Genomic DNA, 26707 nt, shown 5'->3' with positions numbered 1-26707 from the left:
TAGGAACAACTATTAGTATAGTGATAATGCTGCAACACACACACACACACACACACACACACACACACAGAGAGAGAGAGAGAGAGAGAGAGAGAGAGAGAGAGAGAGAGAGAGAGAGAGAGAGAGTGAGTTTTCCACTTTGAAATTTCTATAATTAATAGTTTGCTTGATGCAATATAAAGAGATTAAAAGATCAGAGACAAAATATTTAGCTTACATACCCTTATGTTCATTTACCATTGTCTTGTGCGCTTGAATCTCTTTTAAATGATTCTCATGCAAACGTTCCATATTCTCACGCTCTTGTGCTATAGTCTGCTTAGAAATTTCTAGCTGCTCTTTGAGTTTCTCCACAGTTGCAGTCAATTCTTCATTAGCTTCTTGAATAACCCGTAGCTGAGAAAAAAGTATTCTAAAGCTGAACTTTAATTCTATTGAAATAACTAATAACACTCTATTTAGAAATTATAACAGTTAGTATATTAGCACATGTCCGACTCTCATTTACAGGAATAATAATCAAATATGGGCTTACTTCTTCCTCTTTATGTGACAAATGCACTTCAAATTCATTTCTTCTCACAGCATGTTCTCTTTCGAGATATGAATTTTGCTCCATTGTCTTCTTCATCTCATTCTTAAGACTGGAAATCTGCTGCATAAGAATGTCACGCTCATCATCTAACTCCTTCTCCCTGAAATTTATTAATAAATTACTTATCAATTTAGCAATTAATTTAATAGGTTAGGTTAGGTTAGTGTTGTTTTAACGTCCCGTCGACAATGGGGTCATTAGAGACGGAGTGCAAGCTCAGGTTAGGGAAGGATGGGGAAGGAAATCGGCCGTGCCCTTTCAAAGGAACCATCCCGGCATTTGCCTGAAACGATTTAGGGAAATCACGGAAAACCTAAATCAGGATAGCTGGAGACGGGATTGAACCGTCGTCCTCCCGAATGCGAGTCCAGTGTGCTAACCACTGCGCCACCTCGCTTGGTAATTAATTTAATACTATGGTTGTTTGTGTAGGACACTTTCAGAAGCATAATCATTTTTAAAATGTATAATGTCTCGAGCTTATTATCCTACTGCAAACTGCAACTGTTCACACTATACCAAGGGTTGGAGAAATGTTGTCACACTGACACCAGAATCATGCACTGTCTACTAGCGATTGTAGGTAGGGGGGTGACGGGGGAGGGGGGGGGGGGGCAGAAGGGGCACTTGCTGCTGCCTCCCCCCCTCTCCTTGTAATCTGGATTACAGAGTTTTTATTCATTAGAGAATTCTTCTAGAAGTGATAACCATAAATTCTCCAGATACATTTAGTTTTAGTTCTAGTGGGTTTATCAAAAATGACCAACTCATTTATATTAAATACGACAATTTTCAGGATGTGACAAACATCCTGCTCGGATTAATTTCTACAGATGCCTATGCCCAAGACTATCATTTATTGGGCAACATAGAGGCACAGACAAAGATGCAATTCAGACGTACTTCAGCATCACTGTTAAGTATTTTAAAGGCTCCTCAAATATTCCAGAAAACGACAATGTCACACTTATTGTAATCACGTGTCTAAAATGAGGTATAAAACCAGGTTTCCCATTACATATTAACTCCTTTCAAACAGGTCCAACTGTCATCAACTGATGGCAATTGTTACATGTATCTTTTGGTAACTTTGTTCAATCAATGTTAGTTGACATAGAAACACCAATGGCTACCTTTTATCTCCATAAGAATGATGCAGTATATTCTCCTGTTCCTCTCAAATTATCATCTGACACACAGGGGACCACCCTGTATGTGTGGTGATTAGTAGGTAGCTGTTAACTAATACTGATACAATGTTATACCTTTTATAATCTGGTCCACATTTTCTCCACTCTGAATTTACAATTATCTTAAAATTGGCATGGAATGGTCAATATGCATCAAAATTGTTCAGTGATGAGACGATGACCTCTGGTGATTGTCTGCAATTCTTCCTCAATGGCACTGAGCTGTTCATAATAAACTGATTTGATTACCCCTAAGCTCATACCTTTTGGAATGTGATATACAGTAAAAATAACCTTGCTTTTACACTCCTGGAATTAATGTTTTCCCACTGTTTACAACATTTTTTACTGATCCTGTCACATTTCCTATGCCCACAATGTTAATTTGCACAGGATTTTGCATCAACATATTTATAATTTTCCCACAATTTATGCACTGCAAAAAAATGTTTGTGGAGAAAAAATGACGCTAGCAAGATGTTGGCCGTCCAGTATTGGGACACTTGGGCACTCTACTAAGCAGATTTGAACTGGTAAACACATAAAAGTTGGAACAATTCATGCCGCATCCCCCGCCACTGCCAAGCTTTATGTGGCGTGGTGGCTGATGGGAGTAACTAAGTTCGTTCGAACGAAGATATCATGACCAATCACAACCATTTCCAAACTGTCTCTACTGCACAAATGCAGTTTTGTGATTGTTGTGAACCATATTTAGTGTGTTTCGATGTATGGCCACTTGAAGCACTAGTTGGCACCGTCAAATGTATTTAGTTTAAACACAGCGCTGGTGCGTATTTTATTCACACTGAGTAAAAGGTGTTTTGAGAATTTATTCTCGTTGTCAAGTGCAGTATTTACATATGTATTTATTGTGATGTTACACACAAACAATGTGAGTGACAGTTTTCTTGTGTGTGTGTGTGTGTGTGTGTGTGTGTGTGTGTGTGTGTGTGTGGTTTCCAACATAACTGATGAGGCACAGTACCTGATAACCTCGAAAAGACGACTACAGTGCATGATACGCAGAATAATTCATATTCAAACACCACACAAAATACTTATGTATATATTTGCACTTGACAAAGGGAAAAAATTCTCAAAACTGAATCGTGCTAAGCATGAAAAAATACATAACTAGTGCGGTATGTCATTATTCAAATAATGAATAACAGCTGAGCTGCAGGCTTTCAAAACATCGATTATGACATATGAAAATGAGTCTAACGTTCCTACTTCCCAGACAGTTATCAGTTCCAGCTACATAAGCCTTTTTTTTTTAAATAATAAACCTTCATTAGATAATAAACCTTCATTGGATAATAAACAAGTCCCTGACAAGTCTTTTGATACCTTTTATGTACATATGTCATACATAAAGTAGAAGGGGGTATCCTATACGTAACGTTTACAGCTTACAACATTATTTCCCACATTTTACACCATTTTTTGAAGTACCTTGAAAGTGTAAAAGCAGGGTTACACTCTAGTTATTCATCCCAATGTTCTGATTTGATGGTTCTGATTGTCCCATCAAAAACACAGCCCATTATAATTTTCACTGTGTAAACATCTTGAAGTAGCTAGGTGATCTGAAGCTCCTATCTTCTACAGCCTGAGATGGTTTGTCATCCACAGAATTAGTCTATCAAAGCTGAACTCTATGGCTGAATGCGGCAATCATTGGTGAAGAGAACATGATGCCAATCCTGAGCAGTTGATCTGGCATGTTGTTGGGCCCACGTGTACCGCGCTGCATGGTATCATAGTTGCATAGATAGACCTTGCCATGGACATCAAGAGTTAAGTTGCGCATCATGCAGACTATTACACACAGTTTGAGTCATTACACAACATGGTGGCATTGCTGTCAGGGTTCCTCAGAGCCATAATCCGTAAGTAGCGGTCATCCACTGCAGTAGTAGCCCTTGGGTGGCCTGAGCAAGGTAAGTCATTGACAATTCCCATGTCTCTGTATCTCCTCCATGTCTAAACAACATCGCTTTGGTTCACTCCAAGATGCCTGGACCTTCCCTTGTTGAGAGCCCTTCCTGGCACAAAGTAACAATGCGGATGCGATCAAACTGCGGTATTGACCTTCTAGGCATGGTTGAACTATAGACAACATGAGTTGTGTACCTCCTTCCTGGTGGAATGACTGGAACTGATCATCTGTCAGACCCCCTCCGTCTAACAGGTGCTGCTCATGCATAGTTGTCTACTTCTTTGGGCAGGTTTAGTGACATCTCTGAACAGTCAAAGGGGCTGTCTCTGTGATACAATATCTACAGTCAACATCTATCTTCAGGAGTTCTGGGAACCGGGGTGATGTCAAACTTCTTTTGATGTGTGTACTATGTTAACTTTTTTACAACAGCAGAAATGTTTTGGAAGCATGAGAGCAAATCTTCAATCATTTAGTACAATTAGTTGAGCGCTGTAATTTCCTTAACTGTGAAGTCCAGCTAACCCCAACATTTCAAATACTGTGAGTGCCTGCACTCTAGGTACGTCCATTTCTATTGGTATACTATACAATCATCTGAAAATGGTTTCAGAATCCAAAACTGAAATCAAAACTAAAGGGATATCTCAATCTGTCCGATGACAGCTGGTTGGCAGAATGTACTCTCATTCGACAAATTGTGGTGGTTGTAGACCCACTTGCAACTAAAATGGTAAACAAGTTTTAGACTCCAACTGCTAATACTACACACTTTAGGAATGTACCTGACTTTTAGATCCACTTCTTTAGTTTTCAGGTACCCAGTTTCACGGAGTATCCTACAATTTTCTGTTGTAACTGCATCAAATTTTTGCGTAAGTGATTCAATTTCGCTATGACAAACACGAATTTCACACAACCTCTGCTCCAATTCTCTTCTTGCATTATCTCTTTCCACAAGTGCTGCATCATGTCGAAGTTTGTATTCCTCAAACTGCTTCTCCAACCTGTAACAAAAATGATCTGGCAATGAAAAAGAAACTAAAATACAGAAGTTAGACAGGCTGCAACATTTACACGAGACTGTCTGATGGATTAACAAAAGACACCATTCTATGTAGCATGCTTTAAAGTAAAAAGGGAAAGTAGCAGATATATAAGACAGGATATAGCTCAGCTGGAGATACCTTGATTGTAGTTCTAATAAGAAAGCAGTTCTACATTATAGTACCAGTAAAGTTTCAGTAGGGTTGCTCTGTTTTATTTTGATTTTGTCATGGCCTCTGTTGTTTTGATTCCTATTATTAACATAGACAGCCACAGCTACTTACATTAACAGTCTTTCCAAAATGATACATTACTAAACAATGAAAACAATTTCAAGTAAAGTTTAGAAAAAAATGTATAGAGACAAAATGTCACAGAGCAAAAAGATCAGAATAAATATGTTTCTAGGAAAATACAGACAAAATATGAGAATACATACGTTACTGTTTTTTGATGCAATGTTAAATTTTCATTCTGTAAGCTTTGCAATTTCTTCTGCAAATCAGATGCTTCACACAAAGCATTACTGAGGTCTTTCTTGACAGTAAAATAATCTTCTGATTTGCATGACAAGTTGCTTTCCAAATCACTGATCTGCTGCTCTGAAAAATTAAACAATTTTTTATTCAAAATGTGAGCAACACAGATCATCCTCACTTTATAAATTAGACATTGACTCTAGGCAACAACTTTTCATTAAATCTACTTCTAATAGCTTTTATACATTTTATACGTGACTAATAAAAGTTCCCAATTTCTGTGTGTTGTGTAAGAACAGTTGACATGAAGCTCTTTAACACAATGAAAATTAATAATAAATTTTGTATTATTTCCATTAACACGTATCTGAAATGGAAAGTTCCACAAGAATACGAATACTAAAACCAAATTACAATGCACACAAAAGTAACCAAAAAAAAAAACCAAATAAATCATTAAGTTTTTAGTTTGATTGCACTCATCATGTAAAAAAAAAATCAACTTTGTAATTTCACTGTACACTGGAAGCACTTAAGGAGTGAGGAAATTGCCTGAATTCCATAGACCACAATAGAAAAAGAAAGCTTTTAATCAAGAATGGACATAAGTAAAATCTGGGACCAGATTCATGCCGCTGACAATTGTGTGGGTCTTACATAGCTTTAGTTGTCCTATGTCGAGAAAAATTCAGTTAAGTCAAATACAATAAGATGACACTGCCTTTAAATTAAAGGGCAATAATAGGTTTAAGATGAATTGGAGGAAGTTGATCTTTCACAGCTCTCACGGTGACTAGGTCACTCTGAAAGTCAAAAGAATGATTTCAGGTTTCTAACAAAGTAGGCACACATGGTTTCATTTGCACACAATATTTAGAAAAGAGAGGAAGAGATCTTTTGTATGTGTTCCAAGTTCATTTATGACTGCAGTTTTGAGCACGCAATGAAGGAGAAGTAAGTTAGTCATTGAAATATTGGACACAAAACGTAATTATGAACCCGTTAAATGCCACAAAATATATAATAAATCAATCATGCCAAGAAAATGACAGAAGCTGAAGAAATGGACTTAAATTTGTGGTACGGCCAGGACTTGAGCCTGGGTCTCCTGCTTACCAGGCAGATGTGCTAGCAATTACACCACCATAGCAGTATACATAACACAGCTGCATGGAGTATCCTCGTCCAATGCCCTCCCTAACACAATCTTCAATTACACGCCTTCAGCCTATTTTCTCCTTTTTAAATTGTCAGCATTGCCGAGGCTCTCTGGTACTGGAATGGCACCCCAGTTTTGTATGTAATGGGGAAATCCTGCCTGTATCTCAAGTGTAAGGTGTAAGGGGGGGGGGGGGGGGGGGGGGGCTATAAATAAAACTGAGACACCTATGTCTCAAGGAAAATTTAATTACATCAGATTTATGCCAAGAAAACTACAGAAATGCGAAGTTTTAAGAACAATTATTTTTCTAGTTCACCTATGAACTTCCAAAAAAGACACTTCACTGCAGCATCAGTCTATCTATCTTTACAACTTTCAACAGTGTACAACTATTAAAAGCATATTTCCACATGGTATTTAATCACTATTGGCCACAGAGAAAAAGCAGTTGTGGGCAGGGATAAGGACATCAAAAATCGCATTTGTGATTTATGTAAGGTTATCCTTCCAAAACTATTCTATTTTGTTGGATAAGTGACTTCCAGCATGAAAGAAATTTCCTTAAAAACAAAAGTGAATCAATGGACCCGGAAACAATTGTCCTAGAAAACAATGTAATTGTTCTGTGAATGGTTGGTGGATGGCACCTACTGCATCCGCAGTACAGTCTGTAAATTCCTGGGGCAGAAACTACGTGCCAGATTAAGACTGTGCTGGATTGGAAATTGAACCCAGAACCTTACTTTTCCACAAAATACTCTTACTGCTGAGCACAGGTCACAATCCACCCTCCCAATTACCGAACTTCACAGAAGTTCCCCCACATACCATGCGGGGTCAGCACTTAAGGAAAAAAGGAGATTGTGGAGGAATGGCTTATCCACAGCCTATGGGGTTGTTTCCAAATTGAATTTTTAACTTTACAGTGGAGTGAGTATTGCTTCAAAACTTTCTGGTAGATTAGAGAGATGACACAGCAGTTAGTACACAATGATGATTAGTCATCAAAAGTGAAACCAGCAAGGAGAGTGATCAAAAGAATGGTATGTACTACAATCAGATACACTACTGTTACAATTTTTTGTGAAGAAGGTATGACAGTAAAATCAGACAATGTGCCCAAATAATCCAGAATAAATAGTTCACTCAGGATCCTTTTCTACCCTGATGAAAGCTCATTACAAACCCAAATATACCTGTTCCAATTAACAATCCAATTATTGTATATGTGACTTCTTTTTCCTTTCACAAGTCAGAGAAACCATCCATGCCCATCAGGCCCTGGGAACAACTGTGTGTACCTAAGAAACATTCCTGAAGAAAATTCCAGAGGTAGCATAATGTGTAGACTTCAGTAATTATTTTGAGAATATACACCTGACCAGATAACTTGCTGGAATTCACTTGGAGAGGATGTAAAGTTTTTTGGAAAAACATGAGTTTGCATTACTGTCTCAAAATTTTATGAGGTCTCCTGATAGTCAATGTTATATTTGACAGAAAGGAAAGAAAGAAGGAAGATTATGGTTCAACTTTCCAATGATGACAAGAGCATTAGAGATGTAGGAGATTCAAACTTTAAGCACACTTGCGAGGAATAGTAAGTCACTGTTACATACAAGTTGAGTATGCAATTCAGCAGGATTATATGGAATCTAATCTCTAGAAGGTAAGTATCTGAAAAACTGGACAATGTATGAGAAATGATCAAAATGATAATGAATATAATATGAATATGTGTTTTTGTGGGAGAAACAAAGCCTTTCCTCAGAGCAATCATCTTGAGAAAGTGGCCCATCCAGCCGCATAAGAACTTTAAAAGACCATCTCACAATGACAACAAAGACAGCATTTACTTATCAATATATTAATATGAATAATTAAAAATATAATTTAGTGTGTGTGTGTGTGTGTGTGTGTGTGTGTGTGCGTGTGTGTACACACATGCATTCGCACACCATTCCTCATACTTTGTAAAACTGTTATTTCAGTCATCACATAAAATATCAAATAAAACGAGAATCGTATGAAATAAGTGCTAAGGTTTTCTTACTTGGGTACATGTGCTTGTGCACATGTATGGCTGATCCCAAATTAATAACATGAAAAACCACTTTGAGAACATGGAAAGTTTGGTTAACTGTACCTTAGATGGACATTAAAAATTACTGAAATAAAAATATGACTCTCAGTATCTATTACAAGAACAGTGAACACACAGTCCAACTTATAGAACTATGATCCAGATAGTTCTCTAACATTTTTAAAAAAGCAGATGAATCAACCACACTGAAAGACAACATTAAAATAAGCTATCTAGTAATTTGGGCAGGAGTCTAATAACACACAAAGCTTTAAAACCTTTTCCATACCAGTCTCAATCTGATTTAAAACAGTGCATCCAGAAGAACCACAGCTCTCTTGTCATGTTATAAAATGCAACTTACTGCTGGAGGAGGTGTTGGTGGGTCAAGGTGACCTGTTCTGAACTATGTTAAAGCCACTTCTTCCCACTTCTTTGCTTTTAAAGGGATGTTCGCCGGAGTGAAACTGCTGGTTTCACAAACTAAGGTTTGTTATTTCGTACCACTAGCTACACACTCTCAAAATTACACTTAACTCTCCTCAACGAGGTAGTAGCACACAAGTGGACAGCACGAGGTAGAACATTATATTCCTTGCACAAGTCCCTTTCTGCCGCATCAGCTTGTTCAATTCCCTGCAATCCCGTGTAACCCGGTACCTGGCAGAATGATACTTCCTACCCTTTCCATAGTAGCATGTCAAAGGTGTTCTGTCTGCTGTGTACATTTTTTACTGTTGGATAAATGGAATGTACAGCAGTTAGGGAACCAGAACCAACGAGAAAATAATTACATTGAATGTACCTCATCTGCTCTATCACCTTCAGGATTGCATAGTGTCCTGTGTATAAGATTGTAAATCTGCAATGAAGTAAAATCCTAAAGGTGCGGTCAAGAGAAATTACTGTGCAGCTGACAGAACTGCCCTGCTTAGAACGAGCAGTATAAACAGCTGGTAAAATTTCAATGTTTATCAAAAAATGGGTTAAAACTCACCCTCCCACCCCCCCCCCCCCCCCCCCCACCCCCAATAAAATGCGACTGTGTACGAGAGTCCTTATCCTGCGCCTCACTACTGACCAACCCTTAGTTAGACGATTCAGGTTCACCAAACAAAAAGCTGTTCCTTTGCACTAATCCCAAAACAGTTTTGTTGCTCCTCAGAGATTTGTATGAACATGTTCCACTTACAGTTAGTGAAAAATAACAAACTGATCACTGGGAAGGACTGGAACTTACTCGCATGTCACACCATGAGGAACTTTGGCTGGATGGTCACAGGTGGTTCCTCAGGCTCTGCGCAGTGGCTAGGTACAGGGCTTGTCCTGAACGTTTCAATCACCAAACTAGTGACCTCACTGAATTGAGTCTATTAGTCTCCTTCCTCCACCAGCCCTTATTCCCTTCCCTACTCCCACTACAGCCCCATACAAACTGTCTACGCCCAATGCATCTCCAAAGTCCTCTCCCCTCCCTCCCACACAGCCCCTTGATGCTGTACTTGGCAGCCCACCATCCTGGCCCCAACATGTCCCTGCACATTCCCTCACACAGCACTACAGCATTTTACCTCACCCCCATCCTGCTATCCCTCCCTCCGTCTGACACCTCTGCTGTACTCCCACTATCCACTTACCCTAGAGGAGAGACAGGAGAGACAGCTCCTAGAGATGACAGTGTCCCCCCCTCCCTCCCCCCTCTCTCTCTCTCTCTCTCTCTCTCTCTCTCTCTCTCTCTCTCCCCCCCCCCCCCTGTGTGTGTGTGTGTGTGTGTGTGTGTGTGTGTGTGTGTGTGTGTGATGTGATGTGATGAAAGACTTCGGACATCTAAAAGTAAATATCCAACATTTTGCTTTTAAATTTGCCTGTCCACTATTCAACAGCTCCTCCTCCATATGGTAAGCAGCAGCCTATCCTACAAAAAGTTATTCTATCCTAGATTTTCTATTTTTTTTAACCACCATGATGGCAACCCATAACTACAACGCATATGATAAAAAATAGTGAGACTGTCAGGGAATTTATATATACTCATATCTTTGCTTGGTGACAGACTTCTGAACTTCATACAATTAGATGGTTTTTGCAACTGTAAAAAGTAATGACTGCACAATCACTGAATGAAACAGATTACTTGTGACACCTGTGATTCATGTAGACAAAATTATCATTGCAAGAAGAAACCTTAGTCGTGTTTGTAGTGATGACTCACAAAGCTCATTTACATTTTAAATATTTTAATGACAAACAAAACTTTCATTTTTTGTTTATGGTGAAACTGTTAAGTGTTAGATCATAATATTACAAATTTCTGACACTGAAAATAAGGTGCTTTTTCTCTTGAATAGTACGGTTTCAGCAGGACACAGGGCTCAAATGATCAAAATATTGGCAACATTTGGTCAATGAGTAATTCCTCAACAAAAACAGTTTAACATCTGCTTTACTTAACGTTTGTCAGCGTAACTCCTTTTCTGGAGCAGTACCTATTCGGGAGAGGGGGGGGGGGGGGCGGCAGGGGTTGGGGGGAGAGAGGGAGAGTACAACATGAATTAAAGTAGGAAATGTAGCCTAAATATTAGTCAAAGTTTCGACACTGATAAATGAGATAGATGAATAATGTTCTGGACAAAAAGCTACTGCCAGTTGTGAAATGTTAAGTGTCAAAGAAGATAATTCAAATAGCCTCATACCGAAACCCATCAGCTAGTAATAAATTTCAATGTGTAGCAGTTTTGGCAACTTGGTATTTAAGCTCACCAGCAAAGGCTCCTTAGTGACAGCTATTTTACTACCTGTTTGTTGGGAGCTACATACATACAGAAGACATCTAAGTCCTACTGATCAACCAGTACACAGCATGACTTGTTCAAAGGGCAGAAGGATATTGAGCCTTTTGGAAAGTATACAAAATCAATATTACACTAATATTGTTATGAAATGGATTCACATTTTGCTGAATCAGCTCTTTGTGATATATGAAAATTTCTGTTAGACTGATACTCAAACCCGGATTTCTTGCCTATTGCGAGTGGTTTTTTTAATCACTTCAGCTACCTGAATATGCCTCCAGAACCGATCCAAACTTCCACATGTCACAGAGTCCACTACCCTTATGCTCACACATTCCATGATATTTTATCATTATTTTTATCTGTTGAAGCCTGGATACTTTACTGATGGTTACAATGCATCTATCTTCACACAACAATGTCCTCCAGACTCTGTGACATATGGAAATTTGAAGTGGTCCTGGAGGCTTGCTTGGGTACCCAAAGTGCTTAAGGCAACCGTTTGCGAGAAGTCAGAAATACAGGTTGAGTCAAGGTAAAGTACAAATTTTCATGTGTCGCAAACAGAAGGTGTAAATTCAGATTCGCAAAAACAGCGAATCTGTTTAAGGGCGCTCAACTGCTGAGGTCATTAGCGCCCAGTCACTGGTGTTAGAGCACATGGAATCTGCTAAAACTCAAGGGGATGGGGGGACACCAGAAGGACCTGACAAAGATGCAGATAAAATAAGTAAAAAGGTTAAATGTCTTTGGACAAGCCAGTTAAAGTTATAAAACGCAGAATACGAGCAGCTGCTCGAGCGTCATCAGCTAAAACATCCGGTAAAGTAGATGGCAGGGACAGGACAACACAAAATTGACTAAAATGGGGACACGACAATAAAACATGGCGCACTGTTAATGCCTGACCACAAGGGCACTGCGGGGCTGGGTCACCGGAGCGCAGGTAGCGGTGGCTAAACCGGCAATGCCCAATCCGCAACCTGGTCAGAAGGACCTCCTCGCGCCGAGATGGTCGGGAGGATGTTGTCCAAGTAGTTGGGAGCGGTTTTACTGCCCGGAGCTTGTTTCCTTGGAGGGATGACCAAGCATCCCACCACAACGACACAAGCCTCTTACATACATCCCCACGAACGTCAGATGACGGGACACAACGGGAGGCTGGCCGAGGCAGGAGGACTGCAGCCTTGGCTGCAGCATCCGCAGCCTCATTCCCAGGCACTCCTACATGTCGCGGGAACCCACAGAAAGCTGACAGAACCACCATTATCATCGAAAGAATGGAGGGACTGCTGTATCCGTTGAATCAACGGATGGACCGGATAGGGAGCTCCAAGGCTCTGAAGGGCACTGAGTGAGTCAGAGCAGAGTACATATGATGAATGGCGGGTGGCGGCGGGCATACTGAACGGCCTGATGGAGAGCAAAAAGCTCGGCCGTAAAGCTGGAACATTGGTCGAGGAGCCGGTATTTAAAGGTGGCGGCCCCGACGACAAAGGCATAGCCGACACCATCGTCAGTTTTGGAGCCATCGGTGTAAATAAAGGTGTGACCGGCAAGTCGAGCACGAAATTCGACAAACTGTGAGCAATACACTGCAGCCGGAGTACCCTCCTTCGGGAGTGAGCTGAGGTCGAGATAAATATGAACCGGAGCCTGGAGCCAAGGTGGTGTTGGGCTCTCACCCTCTTTGAAGGTGGTAGGGAGGGCAAAATCCAATTGTCAAAGCAGGCGACGGAAGCGGACTCCGGGGGGCAGCAGGGCAGACACATACAACCCGTACTGACGGTCAAGAGAATCGGCGAAGAAGGACTTGTAAGAGGGGTGGTCGGGCATAGACAATAGCCGGCAGGCATACCGACACAGCAGTACGTCGCGCCGGTAGGTCAATGGTAACTCGGCAGCTTCAGCATAAAGACTCTCGACAGGACTCGTGTAGAAGGCTCCGGTCGCAAGATGTATCCCCCGATGGTGGATGGAGTTGAGCCGGCGTAAGAGGGATGGCCGAGCGAATGAGTAGACGAAGCTCCCATAATCCAGCTTCGATCGGACTATGGACCGATACAAGCGAAGCAGGACAGTGCGATCCGCTCCCCAAGATGAACCGCTAAGAACTCTGAGGGCATTAAGGGAACGTGTACAACGGGCCGCCAAATAAGAGACATGTGGAGACCAACACAGTTTCCTGTCCAACGTGAGCCCTAGAAACTTAGTTGTGTCCACGAATGGGAGAACAACGGGACCGAGATGTAAGGATGGCGGAAGGAACGCTTTATATCGCCAAAAGTTGATACAAACCATCTTCTCTTCAGAGAACCGGAAGCCATTTGCCACGCTCCATGAGTAGAGGCTGTCTAGACAACGCTGAAGGCAGCGCTCCAGAAGGCATGTTCTCTGGGCACTGCAGTAGATCGCGAAGTCATCGACAAAGAGAGAGCCGGAGACGTGAGGTGGAATGCAATCCATAATTGGATTGATCGTGATGGCAAAAAGGGCTACGCTCAAGACGGAGCCCTGAGGCACTCCGTTCTCCTGGAGGAAGACGTCGGACAATACGGAACCCACACGTACCCTAAACTTTCGATCCGTTAAAAAGGAATCAATAAAAAGGGGCAGGCGACCGCGTAGGCCCCACCTGTGCATAGTGTGGAGGATACCTCCTCTCCAACAGGTATCATAAGCCTTCTCCAAGTCGAAGAACACGGCTACCGTTTGGCGCCGTCGTTAAAAGTTGTTCATGATGAATGTCGACAAGGTCACAAGGTGGTCAACAGCGGAGCGGCGGCGACGAAAGCCGCATTGGACATTAGTAAGTAGCCGTCGAGATTCAAGAATCCAGACTAACCGAGCATTAACCATGCGCTCCATCACCTTACAGACACAGCTTGTAAGAGAAATGGGGCGGTAACTAGAAGGAAGGTGTCTATCCTTCCCGGGTTTGGGTATAGGAACAACGACGGCATCACGCCAACACATGGGGACCTGACCTTCGGTCCAGACGCGATAGTAGGTACAAAGAAGGAAGCTTTTGCCCACCAGAGAAAGGTGTGCCAGCATCTGAACGTGAATGGCATCTGGCCCCGGAGCAGAGGACCGGGACAGTGCAAGCGCACGTTCGAGTTCCCGCATAGTAAAGGGGGCAGTATAAGTTTCCAGATTCAGCGAGTGGAAGGAAGGTCGCCGAGCCTCTTCTGCCTCTTTCCTGGGAAGGAAGGCAGGATGGTAATGGGCGGAGCTTGAAACCTCCGCGAAAAAGCGGCCAAAGGCGTTGGAGACAGCCACAGGATCAACAAGGAGCTCATTACCTGAGGTCAGGCCAGGTACCGAGGAGTGGGCCTTAATGCCCGACAGCCGGCGCAGGCTACCCCAAACGACGGAAGAGGGAGTAAAACTGTTAAAGGAGCTGGTGAAGGAGGCCCAACAAGCTTTTTTGCTATCTTTGATGACTCTACGGCATTGCGCTCGGAGTCGTTTGTATTCAATACAATTTGCCAACGTAGGATGGCGGCGAAAGGTGCGTAAAGCACGTCGTCGAGCACGGATAGCGTCCCTACAAGCCTCGTTCCAACAGGGGACGGAAACGCGACGTGAAGAAGAAGTAGTACGAGGAATGGAACGTTCGGCAGCATTGATGATAACAGCCGTGAGGTATTCGACCTGACTGTCACAACTGGGAAAATCGTGGTCTGGAAAGGTCGCCAGGGAGGAGTAAAGTCCCCAGTCAGCTTTCAGTATGTTCTAGCTCGAAGGATGTGGGGATGGGGTGTGGTGCAGGAGACGAACGACACAGGGGAAGTGGTCGCTCGAGTAGGTGTCAGAAAGGACATACCACTCGAACCAACGGGCAAGAGTGGTAGAACAGATCGAGAGGTCCAAGTGGGAGTAGGTATGAGTAGAGTCCGAGAGGAAAGTCGGGGCGCCGGTATTGAGGCAGACAAGATTGAGATGGTTGAAGACATCCGCCAAGAGTGAGCCTCTTTGACAGGATGCAGGAGAGCCCCAAAGGGGATGATGGGCATTGAAGTCGCCAAACAATAAAAACGGCGGGGGAAGCTGAACGATCAGGTGCATCATGTCAGCCCGGCTAACAGCAGATGGCGGTGGAGTGTAGATGGTACAAACTGAAAAAGTAAAAGCAGAAAGAGTAACGCGGACAGCTATTGCTTGGAGTGGGGTGGTCAATGGGATGGGATGGTAATAGACATCGTCCCGAACGAGCAACATGACCCCACCATGAGCTGGGATACCGTCCACAGGGGTGAGGTCATACCGCTCCGAGGTATAGTGGGTAAAGGCAATACGGTCAGTCGGGCGCAACTTGGTTTCCTGGAGACTAAGGATGAGCGGACAGTGCAGGCGGAGGAGCAGTTGTAATTCCTCCCGATTAGATCGAATATCTCTTATGTTCCAATGAAACAACGCCATCGCTAGTCAAAAAGTTGGGGGAACGAGACGGGGGAAGAGCTGGTCACCTCGACGGCCGCAGAGGGCCAGGTTGCGAGTGAACAACGCTACAACCGACGGGAGGCGGATCCGGTTCCATTGACTTGTCGCCAGCTGCGGCCACTGTCCCTGGTTGTGTAGGAGGGACCGCATCATTTGCCGACGAAAGGCCGGCGGAGCGCCTGGCAGCAGAGCGTCCCGGCGAAACTGAGGACGGCCGGGAGCAGCGACTCACGGATGGAGCGTCGGACGAAACGCGCCGGGGTGGAGAGGGGGATAGAGACTTCTTCTTGGAGGTCTTCTTGGAAGGCCGAGGAGGCACAGGGATGGTGGGCTGGACCCGAAGAAGGTCCTCACGCGCGGGGTCCGTTTTGGAACGCCGGACCTCGGAAGCTGGGGTCCGGAACGTTTCCCCGATGGACGCCTGAGAAGAGGATCGATTCTCAGGTGGCGTGGGCGAGGAGGAGGAGGAAGGGTGGCCCCTGGGGCAGAGGGGTTTTTTTTTTTTTTTTTGGTGGATTTAGGGCGCAAAACTTCTATGGTCATTAGCGCCCAGCCCGTGACTTAGGAAACAGTAAAAAACCGAAATTGAAAACCAGCAGCAATGGGAACAAAGTCATAAAATTGAAGAAACTAAAAGCAGAAGGAATGCTTAAAAATCTACTACGGAAAGGGGTTGGTTGTCCCCAAAAAAAGCTTCAAATGACTGACGTCATTTCACTGTCGCTAATAAACTGGAGAACGCGGTCGGCTGAGCGCGTGTCATCTGCTAAAATCGACGATAGATCAGGAGATAGGTGTAGACGAGAGCGTAACGGATTAAAATAGGGGCATTCAATTAAAAGGTGTCTTACCGTCCACAGCTGAGAGCAGTGGGGACAGAGTGGGGGAGGATCGCCGCTGAAAAGATGTCGATGGCTAAAAAGACAGTGCCCTATCCGGAGTCTAGCTAAAATTACCTCCTCCCGACGACGCGTTCGGGAGGAAGAGGTCCAAGCGCAAGGAAGGGCTTTCACTTCCCGCAATTTATTATGGGGAAGTGTTGACCAATGCGCATGCCATAAATGAGCAACTTGGCGACATAAACCGCTCCGTAGATCGGTGAAGGGAAGCGACTGAATAGCTGGCCGAGGAAGAGAGACTGCAGCCTTGGCCGCTATATCGGCCGCCTCATTCCCACAGATACCAGCGTGTCCCGGGAGCCAGAGGAACGCCACCGAGACGCCCCCCAGGTGGAGCAAGCGCAGACAGTCCTGAATCCGGTGGACCAGAGGGTGCACAGGGTAAAGAGCTTGGAGACTGAGGAGAGAGCTGAGAGAATCTGAGCAGATTACGTACTGTATCCGCTGATGGCGGCGGATGTAGTGCACAGCCTGGAGAACAGCGTAAAGCTCCGCAGTATAAACTAAACACTGGTCAGGAAGCCGAAAGTGATTTGGGGTGTCGCCAACAATATAGGCACTCCCTACACCTAACGATGTTTTCGAGCCGTCTGTGTAAATAAATGTGGCGTCCGTCATTTGTGCACATAGAGCAGCAAATGCCCGACGATAAACAAGTGTAGGGGTACCATCCTTGGGAAATTGACAAAGGTCACGGAGCAAGCAGATCCGGGGACGGAGCCAAGGCGGCGCTGTACCCCAAGTTGTCAAGAAGGTTTTAGGAAAGCGGAAGGAAAGAGAATGGAGCAGTTGACGGAAGCGGACTCCCGGGGGTAGTAGGGAGGAGGAGCGGCCTGCATACCCTACATCAAAGGAGGTGTCGAAAAAAAGGTCATGGGCTGGATTAGCAGGCATGGAAGACAGATGGCTAGCATAACGACTCAGAAGGACTGCCCGCCGATTGGACAGCGGAGGTTCAGCAGTCTCAGCATAAAGGCTTTCCACAGGGCTGGTGTAAAAAGCTCCAGACACTAAACGTAATCCACTGTGGTGGATAGAGTCGAGACGCCGAAGAATAGACGGCCGAGCAGAGGAGTAGACTATGCTTCCATAATCCAATTTCGAGCGCACTAAGGCGCGATAGAGGCGGGGAAGGACCACTCGGTCCGCTCCCCAGGAGGTACCATTCAGGACACGGAGGGTGTTAAGGGATCGCAGACAGCGAGCCGAAAGATAGGAAACGTGGGAGGACCAGCACAGTTTTCTGTCAAACATAAGACCCAAGAATATAGCGACGTCTGAAAACGGAAGGTTGACAGGAGCTAGATGTAAGGAGGGCGGAAGAAACTCCTTACGTCGCCAAAATTTAACACAAACGGTCTTACTGGGTGAGAAACGGAAGTCGGTTTCGATGCTCCACGAGTGGAGGCGATCGAGACATCCTTGAAGACGTCTTTCAAGAAGGCTGGTCCGTTGAGAGCTGTAGTAGATCGCAAAATCGTCCACAAAGAGGGAGCCCTAGACATCAGGAAGCAGACAATCCATAATTGGATTTATGGCGATGGCAAACAGTACAAGACTCAGCACGGAGCCCTGGGGTACCCCGTTTTCTTGGGAGAAAGTACGGGAGAGAGTAGTGTTCACCCGCACCCTAAATGTGCGCTCTGCCATAAATTCACGAAGAAAAAGGGGCAGCCGGCCTCGAAAGCCCCAAGAGAACAGTGTGCGGAGGATGCCTGTCCTCCAACAGGTATCGTATGCTCTCTCCAGATCAAAAAATATTGCTACCGTTTGGCGTTTCCGGAGAAAATTGTTCATGATATAAGTGGAGAGAGCAACAAGATGGTCAACTGCAGAACGATGCTTTCGGAATCCGCATTGGGCTGGTGTTAAAAGACTGCGGGATTCCAGCCACCAAGCTAAACGGTAATTCACCATACGCTCCAAAACCTTACAGACACTACTTGTGAGAGAAATGGGGCGATAGCTAGAGGGGAGATGTTTATCCTTTCCAGGTTTCGGAACGGGAACGACAATACCTTCCCGCCATCGTCTGGGAAAGGTACTGTCGGTCCAAATTCGATTATAAAGGCGAAGGAGGTAACGCAGACTATGGGTTGATAAATGCAGCAACATTTGGACATGGATACCATCCGGTCCTGGGGCGGAGGATCTAGAAGAAGAGAGGGCATGTTGGAGTTCCCGCATGGAGAAAACAGTATTGTAGCTTTCGTGATTTTGAGAGGAGAAAGCAAGATGTCGCACTTCCGCTGCACGTTTCTTCGGGAGAAACGCTGGCGGGTAATTTGAAGAGCTCGAAATCTCAGCAAAGAGCTGACCCAATGAGTTAGAAATTGCGACGGGGTCCACTAAGGTATCATGCGCGACAGTGAGCCCAGAGACCGGGGAGAAACTAGGCGCGCCTGAGAACCGTCGAAGCCGACTCCAAACTGCCGAGGAGGGAGTGAAGGTGTTAAATGAGCTAATAAAGAATTTATCGCGGATGACACGACGGCATCGCGCACGGAGCTGCTTATATCGGATACAGTTGGCCAAAGTTGGATGGTGACGGAAAATGCGAAGAGCACGTCGCCGCTCATGTATTGCATCACGGCATGCCTCGTTCCACCAAGGAACTGGGGAGCGCCGGGGCAATTCGGAGGTGCGTGGTATTGAACGTTCCGCAGCTGTAAGAATAACGTCGGTAATATGTGTGACCTCATCGTCGACGCTGGGAAAGCGACGGTCATCGAATGTCGCTAGAGACGAAAAAAGTGTCCAATCGGCTTGGGCAAACTTCCAGCGTCGCGAGTGCATATATGGCAGTTGAGGCTGCAGTCTAAGGACACATGGAAAGTGGTCACTCGAGTGTGTATCATTAAGGGCGAACCATTCGAAGCGCCAAGCTAGCGGAACAGTACCGACCGCAAGGTCCAAATGAGAAAAATTTGTCGTGGAGGCAGACAAAAATGTGGGGACCCCAGTGTTGAGGCAAACTAGATCCGCTTGGTGGAAGACGTCTAGCAATAGTGAGCCACGTGGACAAGGATGTGGAGATCCCCAAAGCGGGTGGTGGGCATTGAAGTCCCCAACCAGCAAATAGGGGGGTGGAAGCTGACCAAGAAGATGAAGGAGATCAGCTCGTGCCATTGGTGTGGACGATGGAATGTATACCGTACAAAGAGAGAACGTGTATCCAGAAAGGGAAAGACGGACGGCGACAGCTTGGAAGGAACTGTTTAAGGGGATTGGGTGATAATGGAGAGTATCATGGAGAAGAATCATGAGTCCTCCATGGGCTGGAGTGCCTTCAACAGAGGGGAGGTCATATCGAACGGACTGAAAATGAGGGAGAACAAAGTGGTCATGGGGACGCAGCTTTGTTTCCTGAAGACAGAAGATGACCGGCGAGTAGGATCGTAAGAGGATCGACAATTCATCCCGATTGGCTCGAATGCCGCGGATATTCCAGTGGATAATGGACATAGGGTGAACAGAAAATGGAGGAATGAGACCAAGGTCGCTGTCAACTCAACGACTGCTCAGAGCTTGCGACCGACAGCATGGAATGGCATTCAGTCGAAGGCAGAAGATCCTGATCCATAGGTTGGTCAAGAGCAGCCCCTGCCACCAGCGATCGGCCGGTTGACCGGCCACCAGCAGTGCGCCTCGGCGACACAGAAGATGGCCGAGGGTGATTTCCGCCAGGTGGTGCTGTAGACGGGACACGCCTTGGCAGAGAAGGAGAGGAACTGGGTTTCTTTGTAGCCTTCTTGGAAGTATGATGTTTAGATGAAGGAGGAACCGATGGTTGTGAAGTTGCGGTACGTAAAAACTCTTCACGAGTATGCTCTTTTTTCGAAGACTTGGCGTCTGACTTTTGGGCTCGAGATTTAGCAGAACCCGACGAAGGGTGAGCCATAGAGTGGGCAGGCGAAAGTGGTGAGGTTGAACGGGCGATCTTTGCGCTGGCCGATCTGACGACCGTGGTACTAAAGGTGAGGTCGCAAGTCTGCGTGGCCACCTCTTTGTTGGCCGAGGAGAAGCAAGGACAGTGCTGTATGTTCCTTTCTGAGGCACGGTGGGCTGTCGACTTGCGAATAATTTTCGAGCAGCAAGGGTCGACACCTTTTCCTCTACTCTGATTTCCTGGATGAGCTTTTCGTCCTTAAAAACGGGACAATCTCGAGAGGAAACAGCATGGTCACCCATACAGTTGATGCAGCGAGGGGAAGGAGGTGGACAAGCACCCTCATGGGCATCATTGCCACACGTAACACATTTGGCCGGATTGGAACAGGACTGGCTGGTGTGATTGAACCGCTGACATCGATAGCAACGCGTAGGGTTTGGGACGTAAGGGCGAACGGAAATTATCTCATAGCCTGCTTTGATTTTCGATGGGAGTTGAACTTTGTCAAACGTCAAGAAGACAGTGCGGGTTGGAATGATGTTCGTGTCAACCCTTTTCATAACCCTATGAACAGCCGTTACGCCCTGGTCAGACAGGTAGTGCTGAATTTCTTCGTCAGACAATCCATCGAGGGAGCGTGTATAAACGACTCCACGCGAGGAATTTAAGGTACGGTGCGGTTCCACCCGGGCAGGGAAGGTGTGGAGCAGAGAAGTACGCAGCAATTTTTGTGCCTGGAGGGCACTGTGTGTTTCTAACAACAGGGTGCCATTCCGTAATCTGGAACAAGACTTTACAGGACCTGCAATTGCGTCGACACCTTTCTGAATAATGAAAGGGTTGACCGTGGAGAAGTCGTGACCTTCGTCAGACCGAGAAACAACAAGGAATTGTGGCAACGATGGAAGAACCGTCTGTGGCTGAGACTCAGTGAACTTACGTTTGTGAGCAGACATAGTGGAAGGTGAGGAAACCATTGCGGAAGAATCCCCCATGATTACCGGCGTCTCCAATGGCGCGCTCCTCCCTTGTGGGGGCCTTCACTGAGGGCACACCCGCCTTAGGTGATTGTTCACACCTCAGGTCACACCTCCCGACAAACGGACGGAGGGACCAATCGGCACTTTCGGAAGGTATCAGCTCGGGTAATCACCCCTCCCTGGGCCTGGCCGTTACCAGGGGGTACGTACGTGTCCTACCTGTCTACCCGGGGCGGGGAATTACGCGTTACCCCGTCACCGGCTACGCATGGAAGTGCGTGGGTCGGCCTTCAGACACGCACAGGGAGGAAAAAAGAGAAAGGGAAAGGAAAGAAGAGGGGGTCTCAAACGCCGCAGCGGAGAAAAGGGCAAAGAGAGGAGGGAAGGAAAAGAGAAGGCCAGAGGAAGGACGAGGACTTGCAAGTGTAGAAAGCAAGGAATTTGGAACAGTTTCGAGCGTCCGTCTCCGGACGTAGGCACAAACCATACTCCCAGAGGGGGAGAAAGGGAAGGAAAGAGCCAGAGGTGAGGGGGGGGGGGGGGGGCGAAGATGGGGGACGGGAAGGATACGGGAAGGATGCGGAAAGGGAAGGGAAGGTAAGGTATGCAGCCCGGAAAGGAAGGAGGGCCACATTAGCTCGGGGTCCCGTGCTCGCTACGCACGTGTCCACAAAAGAGTTGTGGATCCCCTGGGGGGGGCAGAGGGGGTGGGGGCCACGGGGGAGGAGGATTTGGAAGGGAGGGATTTGGGAGGCGGAGGCAGAGCCCCCTGATGGGCGGAGGAGGCGGAGGGGGGACAGGATAGGGGTGAGGATACCGCGGAATGGGTGGACACAACTGAGGCAAACGAAGTGGTCAATGGCACGGGATGGAGGCGGTCGTACTTCTTCCGGGCCTCAGAATAAGAGAGCCGATCCAAAGTTTTGATTTCTTGTATCTTCTTCTCCTTCTGATATGCGGGGCAGTCTGAGGATCTAGGCGAGTGGACGCCAGGACAATTAATGCACCGAGGTGGTGGGGTGCATGTATGTTCCTCAGGAAGAGGACGTCCACAATCGCCACAAAGGGGCTCAGCCTCACACCGTGACGACATGTGCCCAAAGCGCAAACACCTAAAACAGCGCAAAGGAGGCGGGACGTAAGGTTGCACGTCACACCGGTAGCACATCACCTTTACCTTCTCCGGGAGAACGTCCCCCTCGAAGGCGAGGATAAAGGCCCCGGTGTCGATGCGACGGTCTTTGGGGCCGCGCTGGACTCACCGGACGAAATGCACGCCTCGGCGCTCCAGGTTGGCCCTGAGCTCCTCATCAGATTGTAGCAGGAGGTCACGATGAAAAATAACCCCCTGCGTCCTATTTAGTGCCAGATGTGGGACAATGGATACTGGATACTGGGATGTCCCCTAGGCGGTCGCACGCCTGGAGCGCCGCCGACTGTGTGGCGGAGGTGGTCTTGATAAGAATGGACCCTGAACGCATCTTGCTGAGAGCCTCGATTTCCCCGAAGATGTCCTCAATGTGCTGAACAAAGAACATGGGCTTGGAGGTGGCAAATGTCCCCCCATCGGTTCGAGAACAGACTAAGTAGCAGGGGAAGTACTTCGCCCCAAGCCGGCGGGCCTGTCCCTCCTCCCATGGAGTGGCCAAGGGGGAAAGGGCAGGAGAACCAGAACTAGAAACGGTACCTTTTCTTTTGAAAGACTCGGCCGCAGAGCGGCCTGATTCGTGTTGACGTTTCATCTGCGAAACGTCCGCCCCGATACCACCCACTCCGACCAGGGGCTCTCCCCACGGGCGCCACCCAGCCGCAGCAAGGGCCACCTGGCAGGATGACCATTGCCGGGAGTCCTGATGCCCCAAGGAGACGGGCATCTACTCCTTGGCCGACGTGGGGAGGGTGCAGCTCAGGTATCGGCAGTACGATCCCTGTGTTGTCAGGGGGCTACAACCTAGAGGGTACATGACGACCCCACCACAACAGGCTGGCTACCGTGCTGGATTTCTGGTGCCATGGAAAGTCCATCATGATCGCTGGTGCAGATGGAGATGCACTATGGGCGTAACTTGGACAACCCATCAGGCGTTTAGGACCAATTTGAGGAATAGTGGGTATGGTTACAACGCCGGTGCAATGCTGAGTGCCAAGGTCTTAGTGCACTTAGGAGCAGTGGTACACCATGTAAGGTGTCCTTCCCCAAAAGGCTCGTACTTCTGTAGAATTTTGAAAAATGGAGGTCAAACCCCAAGGGGGACCATCACATGGAAGGCCGAAACGGTTGAAACTCCTTTTAGTCGTCTCGTACGACAGGCAGGAATACCTCGGGCCTATTCTTACCCTGGACCCGCAGGGGGGGAAATACTAATTGAATGATTTCTTTGTGAAACTATGTAAATCTTACTCATCTCTATAAATGCATATAGAAGTTGGGCTACAGCAGCACTCACCACTGGGCAACACTAAATAATCTTGTAACAGGAAACAATAAGCCTGTTTAAGCACAAGACTTTGGTTGGTTGGTTGGTTGGTTGGCTGGTTGGTTGGTTGGTTGGTTTGTGGGGGTTGAAGGGACCAGACTACGAAGCCCATCGGTCCCTTTTTCTATGACCATGAAAACCCACAAGGAATAAAAACAAGCAATGGAGGTAACTAGGGACAACACAGAACAAGAAAGACATGGACAAAGACCAGAAAAGAGGAATTAAAAACACATAGAGCATTACCGTGGTTGGCCGACCATGTAAACAAAAAAGGAAAAGCCAACCATCAAGAGAGACACTAAAAACTGCAATCTAAAACAATAGGCCAAAGGCCAGACCTTACACAAAAAAAAAAAAAAAAAAAAAGAGACACATGAATAAAACTCGAAACTAAGCCTGCCATTGCAGCGTCATCTGTTGAAAGTGCAGGGAGCGTATCAGTCAGTGCAAACGTCTGCCTGAGTGCAGTTAAGATCGGACAAGCCAACAAGATGTGGACCACTGTCAACACTGATCCACAGCGACATACAGGTGGGTTCTTGCAGGTCAATAAACGACCGTGTGTCAGTCAGGTGTGGGCAATGCGAAGCCAGCAGAAAACAACCAAGTCCTTGCAAGAGGCATGCAAGGAGGAGCACCACACACTGGTAGTCTCCTTGATGACCCGAAGTTTGTTGGGAGAAGGCAAGGTGCGCCATTCAGTACCCCCAAGCATCAAGGACTTTTTGTCGCAATACTGATTGGAGACCAAATTCCGGAAGGCCAATCTCCAGGACCATGATATTGATAGTCTGTTTGGCCAGTGTGTCAACACTTTCATTACCCGGGATGCCGACATGACCCGGGGTCCACACAAAACCCACGGAGCAGCTGCAACGGGCAAGAGTATGGATGGACTCCTGGATAGCCATCACCAGACGAGAGCGAGGAAAACACTGGTCAAGAGCTTGGAAACCACTCAGGGCGTCACTACAGATAACAAAGGACTCACCTGAGCAGGAACAGATATACTCTAGGATGCGAGAGATGGCGACAAGCTCTGGAGTGAAAACACTGCAGCCATCCAGCAATGAGCATTGTTCAGATTGTTCCCCAAGAGTCGAAGCATAACCAACTCGACCAGCAACCATCGAACCTTCGGGTATAGACTATGGAAGAGCCGGGAAACTTGGCAAGGACGGAAAATAAGTGTCGGCAGAGGGCCTCAGGAGGGACTGAGTCTTTCGAGCCTTGTGCCACATCCAGCTGAAGGCATGGGCGGGGCACACACCACAGGGATATATGTATATGGGCCTGGGAAAGAGGTGGGAGAGGGAAAAACTCAAGCCCAGAGAGAAGAGACCAGACGTGAACCGTAATCGGACACCCCGACCGGGGCCGCTGTGTGGGAAGATGGACGACTGAGGTGGGGAACAAAACAGTAATTTGGATGTCCGGGCAAGCTACAAACACGTGCAGCATAAGCGGCCAGGAGTCGTTGGTGCTGGATCTGCAATGGAGGGACACCAGCCTCCACAAGTAAGCTGTTTATAGGGCTTGTGCGGAAAGCTCCAGCTGCGAGTCGGATCCCGCAGTGAAGTATGGGGTCAAGCAACCAAAATGCGGAAGGTGATGCCAAACTGTAAGACATAATCAAAATGGGACTGAATCAACGCCTGATACAGTCGGAGAAGGGTAGACCAACCGGCACCCCAGCTAGTGTGACTCAAGCAACATAGAGCATTAAGATGCCGCCAGCATGTTTGTTTAAGTTGCCGAATATAAGTGAGCCAAGTTAACCAGGCATCAAAAAGCAATCCCAAAACCCGATGTATCTCCACCACAGCAAGAGGTTCACCATCAAGATTAAGCCATGGCTCAGGGTGAAAAGTGCGATGCTGGCAGAAATGCATGACTCAAGTCTTGGCGGCCAAAAACTGGAAGCCGCACGATACGGCCCAAGACTGCGCCTTGCAGATAGCACCCTGCAGCTGCCGTTCAGCAATTGCAATGCCAGTGGAGCTATGGTACAGGCAAAATCATCAGGTACAAAGAAGCCAATATGGATGTTCCAACAACTGCAGCTAGCCCACTGATAGCAACTAAAAAGAGGCAGACACTCAAGAAACAGCCTTGCGGGACCCCATTCTCCTGGACTCGGGAGGAACTATGGGAGGGACCAATTTGCATACGGAAGGAATGAAGCAACAGAAAATTTTGAATAAAAATCAGGAGCGGGCCACTAAGACCCCACCCATGATGCCTGGTGAGAATGTGATGTCGCCATGTTGTATCATATGCCTTCCACACATCAAAAAAGATGGCAACCAGATACTGACGACGGGCAAATGCCGTACAGATGGCAGACTCCAGGTAGACCAGATCATCAGTGGCAGAGCAGCCCTTACAGAACCCACCCTGAGATGGAGCCAGAAGGCCCCGAGACTGAAGTAGCCAACTCAACCTCCGGCTCACCATACGTTCAAGCAACTTGCACAGAATGTTGTTGAGGCTAATAGGGTAGTAGCTGTACACCTCCAGTGTGTTCTTGCCAGGCTTCAACACTGGTACGACAATGCTTTCCTGCCATTGAGACGGGAACTCGCCCTCAACTCAGATACAGTTGAAAAGGTCTAGGAGTTGTCAACGGCAGTCTACCGAGAGGTGTTTGAGCATCTGACAGTGGATGCAATCTAGCCCGGGAGCCGTATCAGCGCAAGCAGCTAGGGCACTTTGGA

At 46.5% G+C, this 26707-nt stretch overlaps 1 protein-coding gene across 2 annotated transcripts in view; it reads right to left on the bottom strand.

Annotated features, from left to right (window-relative positions):
- LOC126473675 (nucleoprotein TPR-like) overlaps positions 1 to 26707 on the bottom strand; it is a 398029-nt gene that overhangs the window by 356610 nt on the left and 14712 nt on the right. For both annotated transcript variants that reach the window (XM_050100910.1, XM_050100911.1), the window contains exons 2-5: positions 5217 to 5379; positions 4516 to 4737; positions 536 to 695; positions 222 to 396 (exon numbers count right to left, since the gene is read on the bottom strand). In XM_050100910.1, the coding sequence (XP_049956867.1) occupies positions 222 to 396; positions 536 to 695; positions 4516 to 4737; positions 5217 to 5379 (720 nt within the window). The remainder of the gene's footprint in view (positions 1 to 221; positions 397 to 535; positions 696 to 4515; positions 4738 to 5216; positions 5380 to 26707) is intronic.

Source organism: Schistocerca serialis, chromosome 4 (assembly GCF_023864345.2).
Source record: "Schistocerca serialis cubense isolate TAMUIC-IGC-003099 chromosome 4, iqSchSeri2.2, whole genome shotgun sequence".
Taxonomy (NCBI): Eukaryota; Metazoa; Arthropoda; class Insecta; order Orthoptera; family Acrididae; genus Schistocerca; species Schistocerca serialis.
Note: the sequence above shows the minus strand (reverse complement) of the source record. Positions and strands in the feature narration are given on the sequence as shown.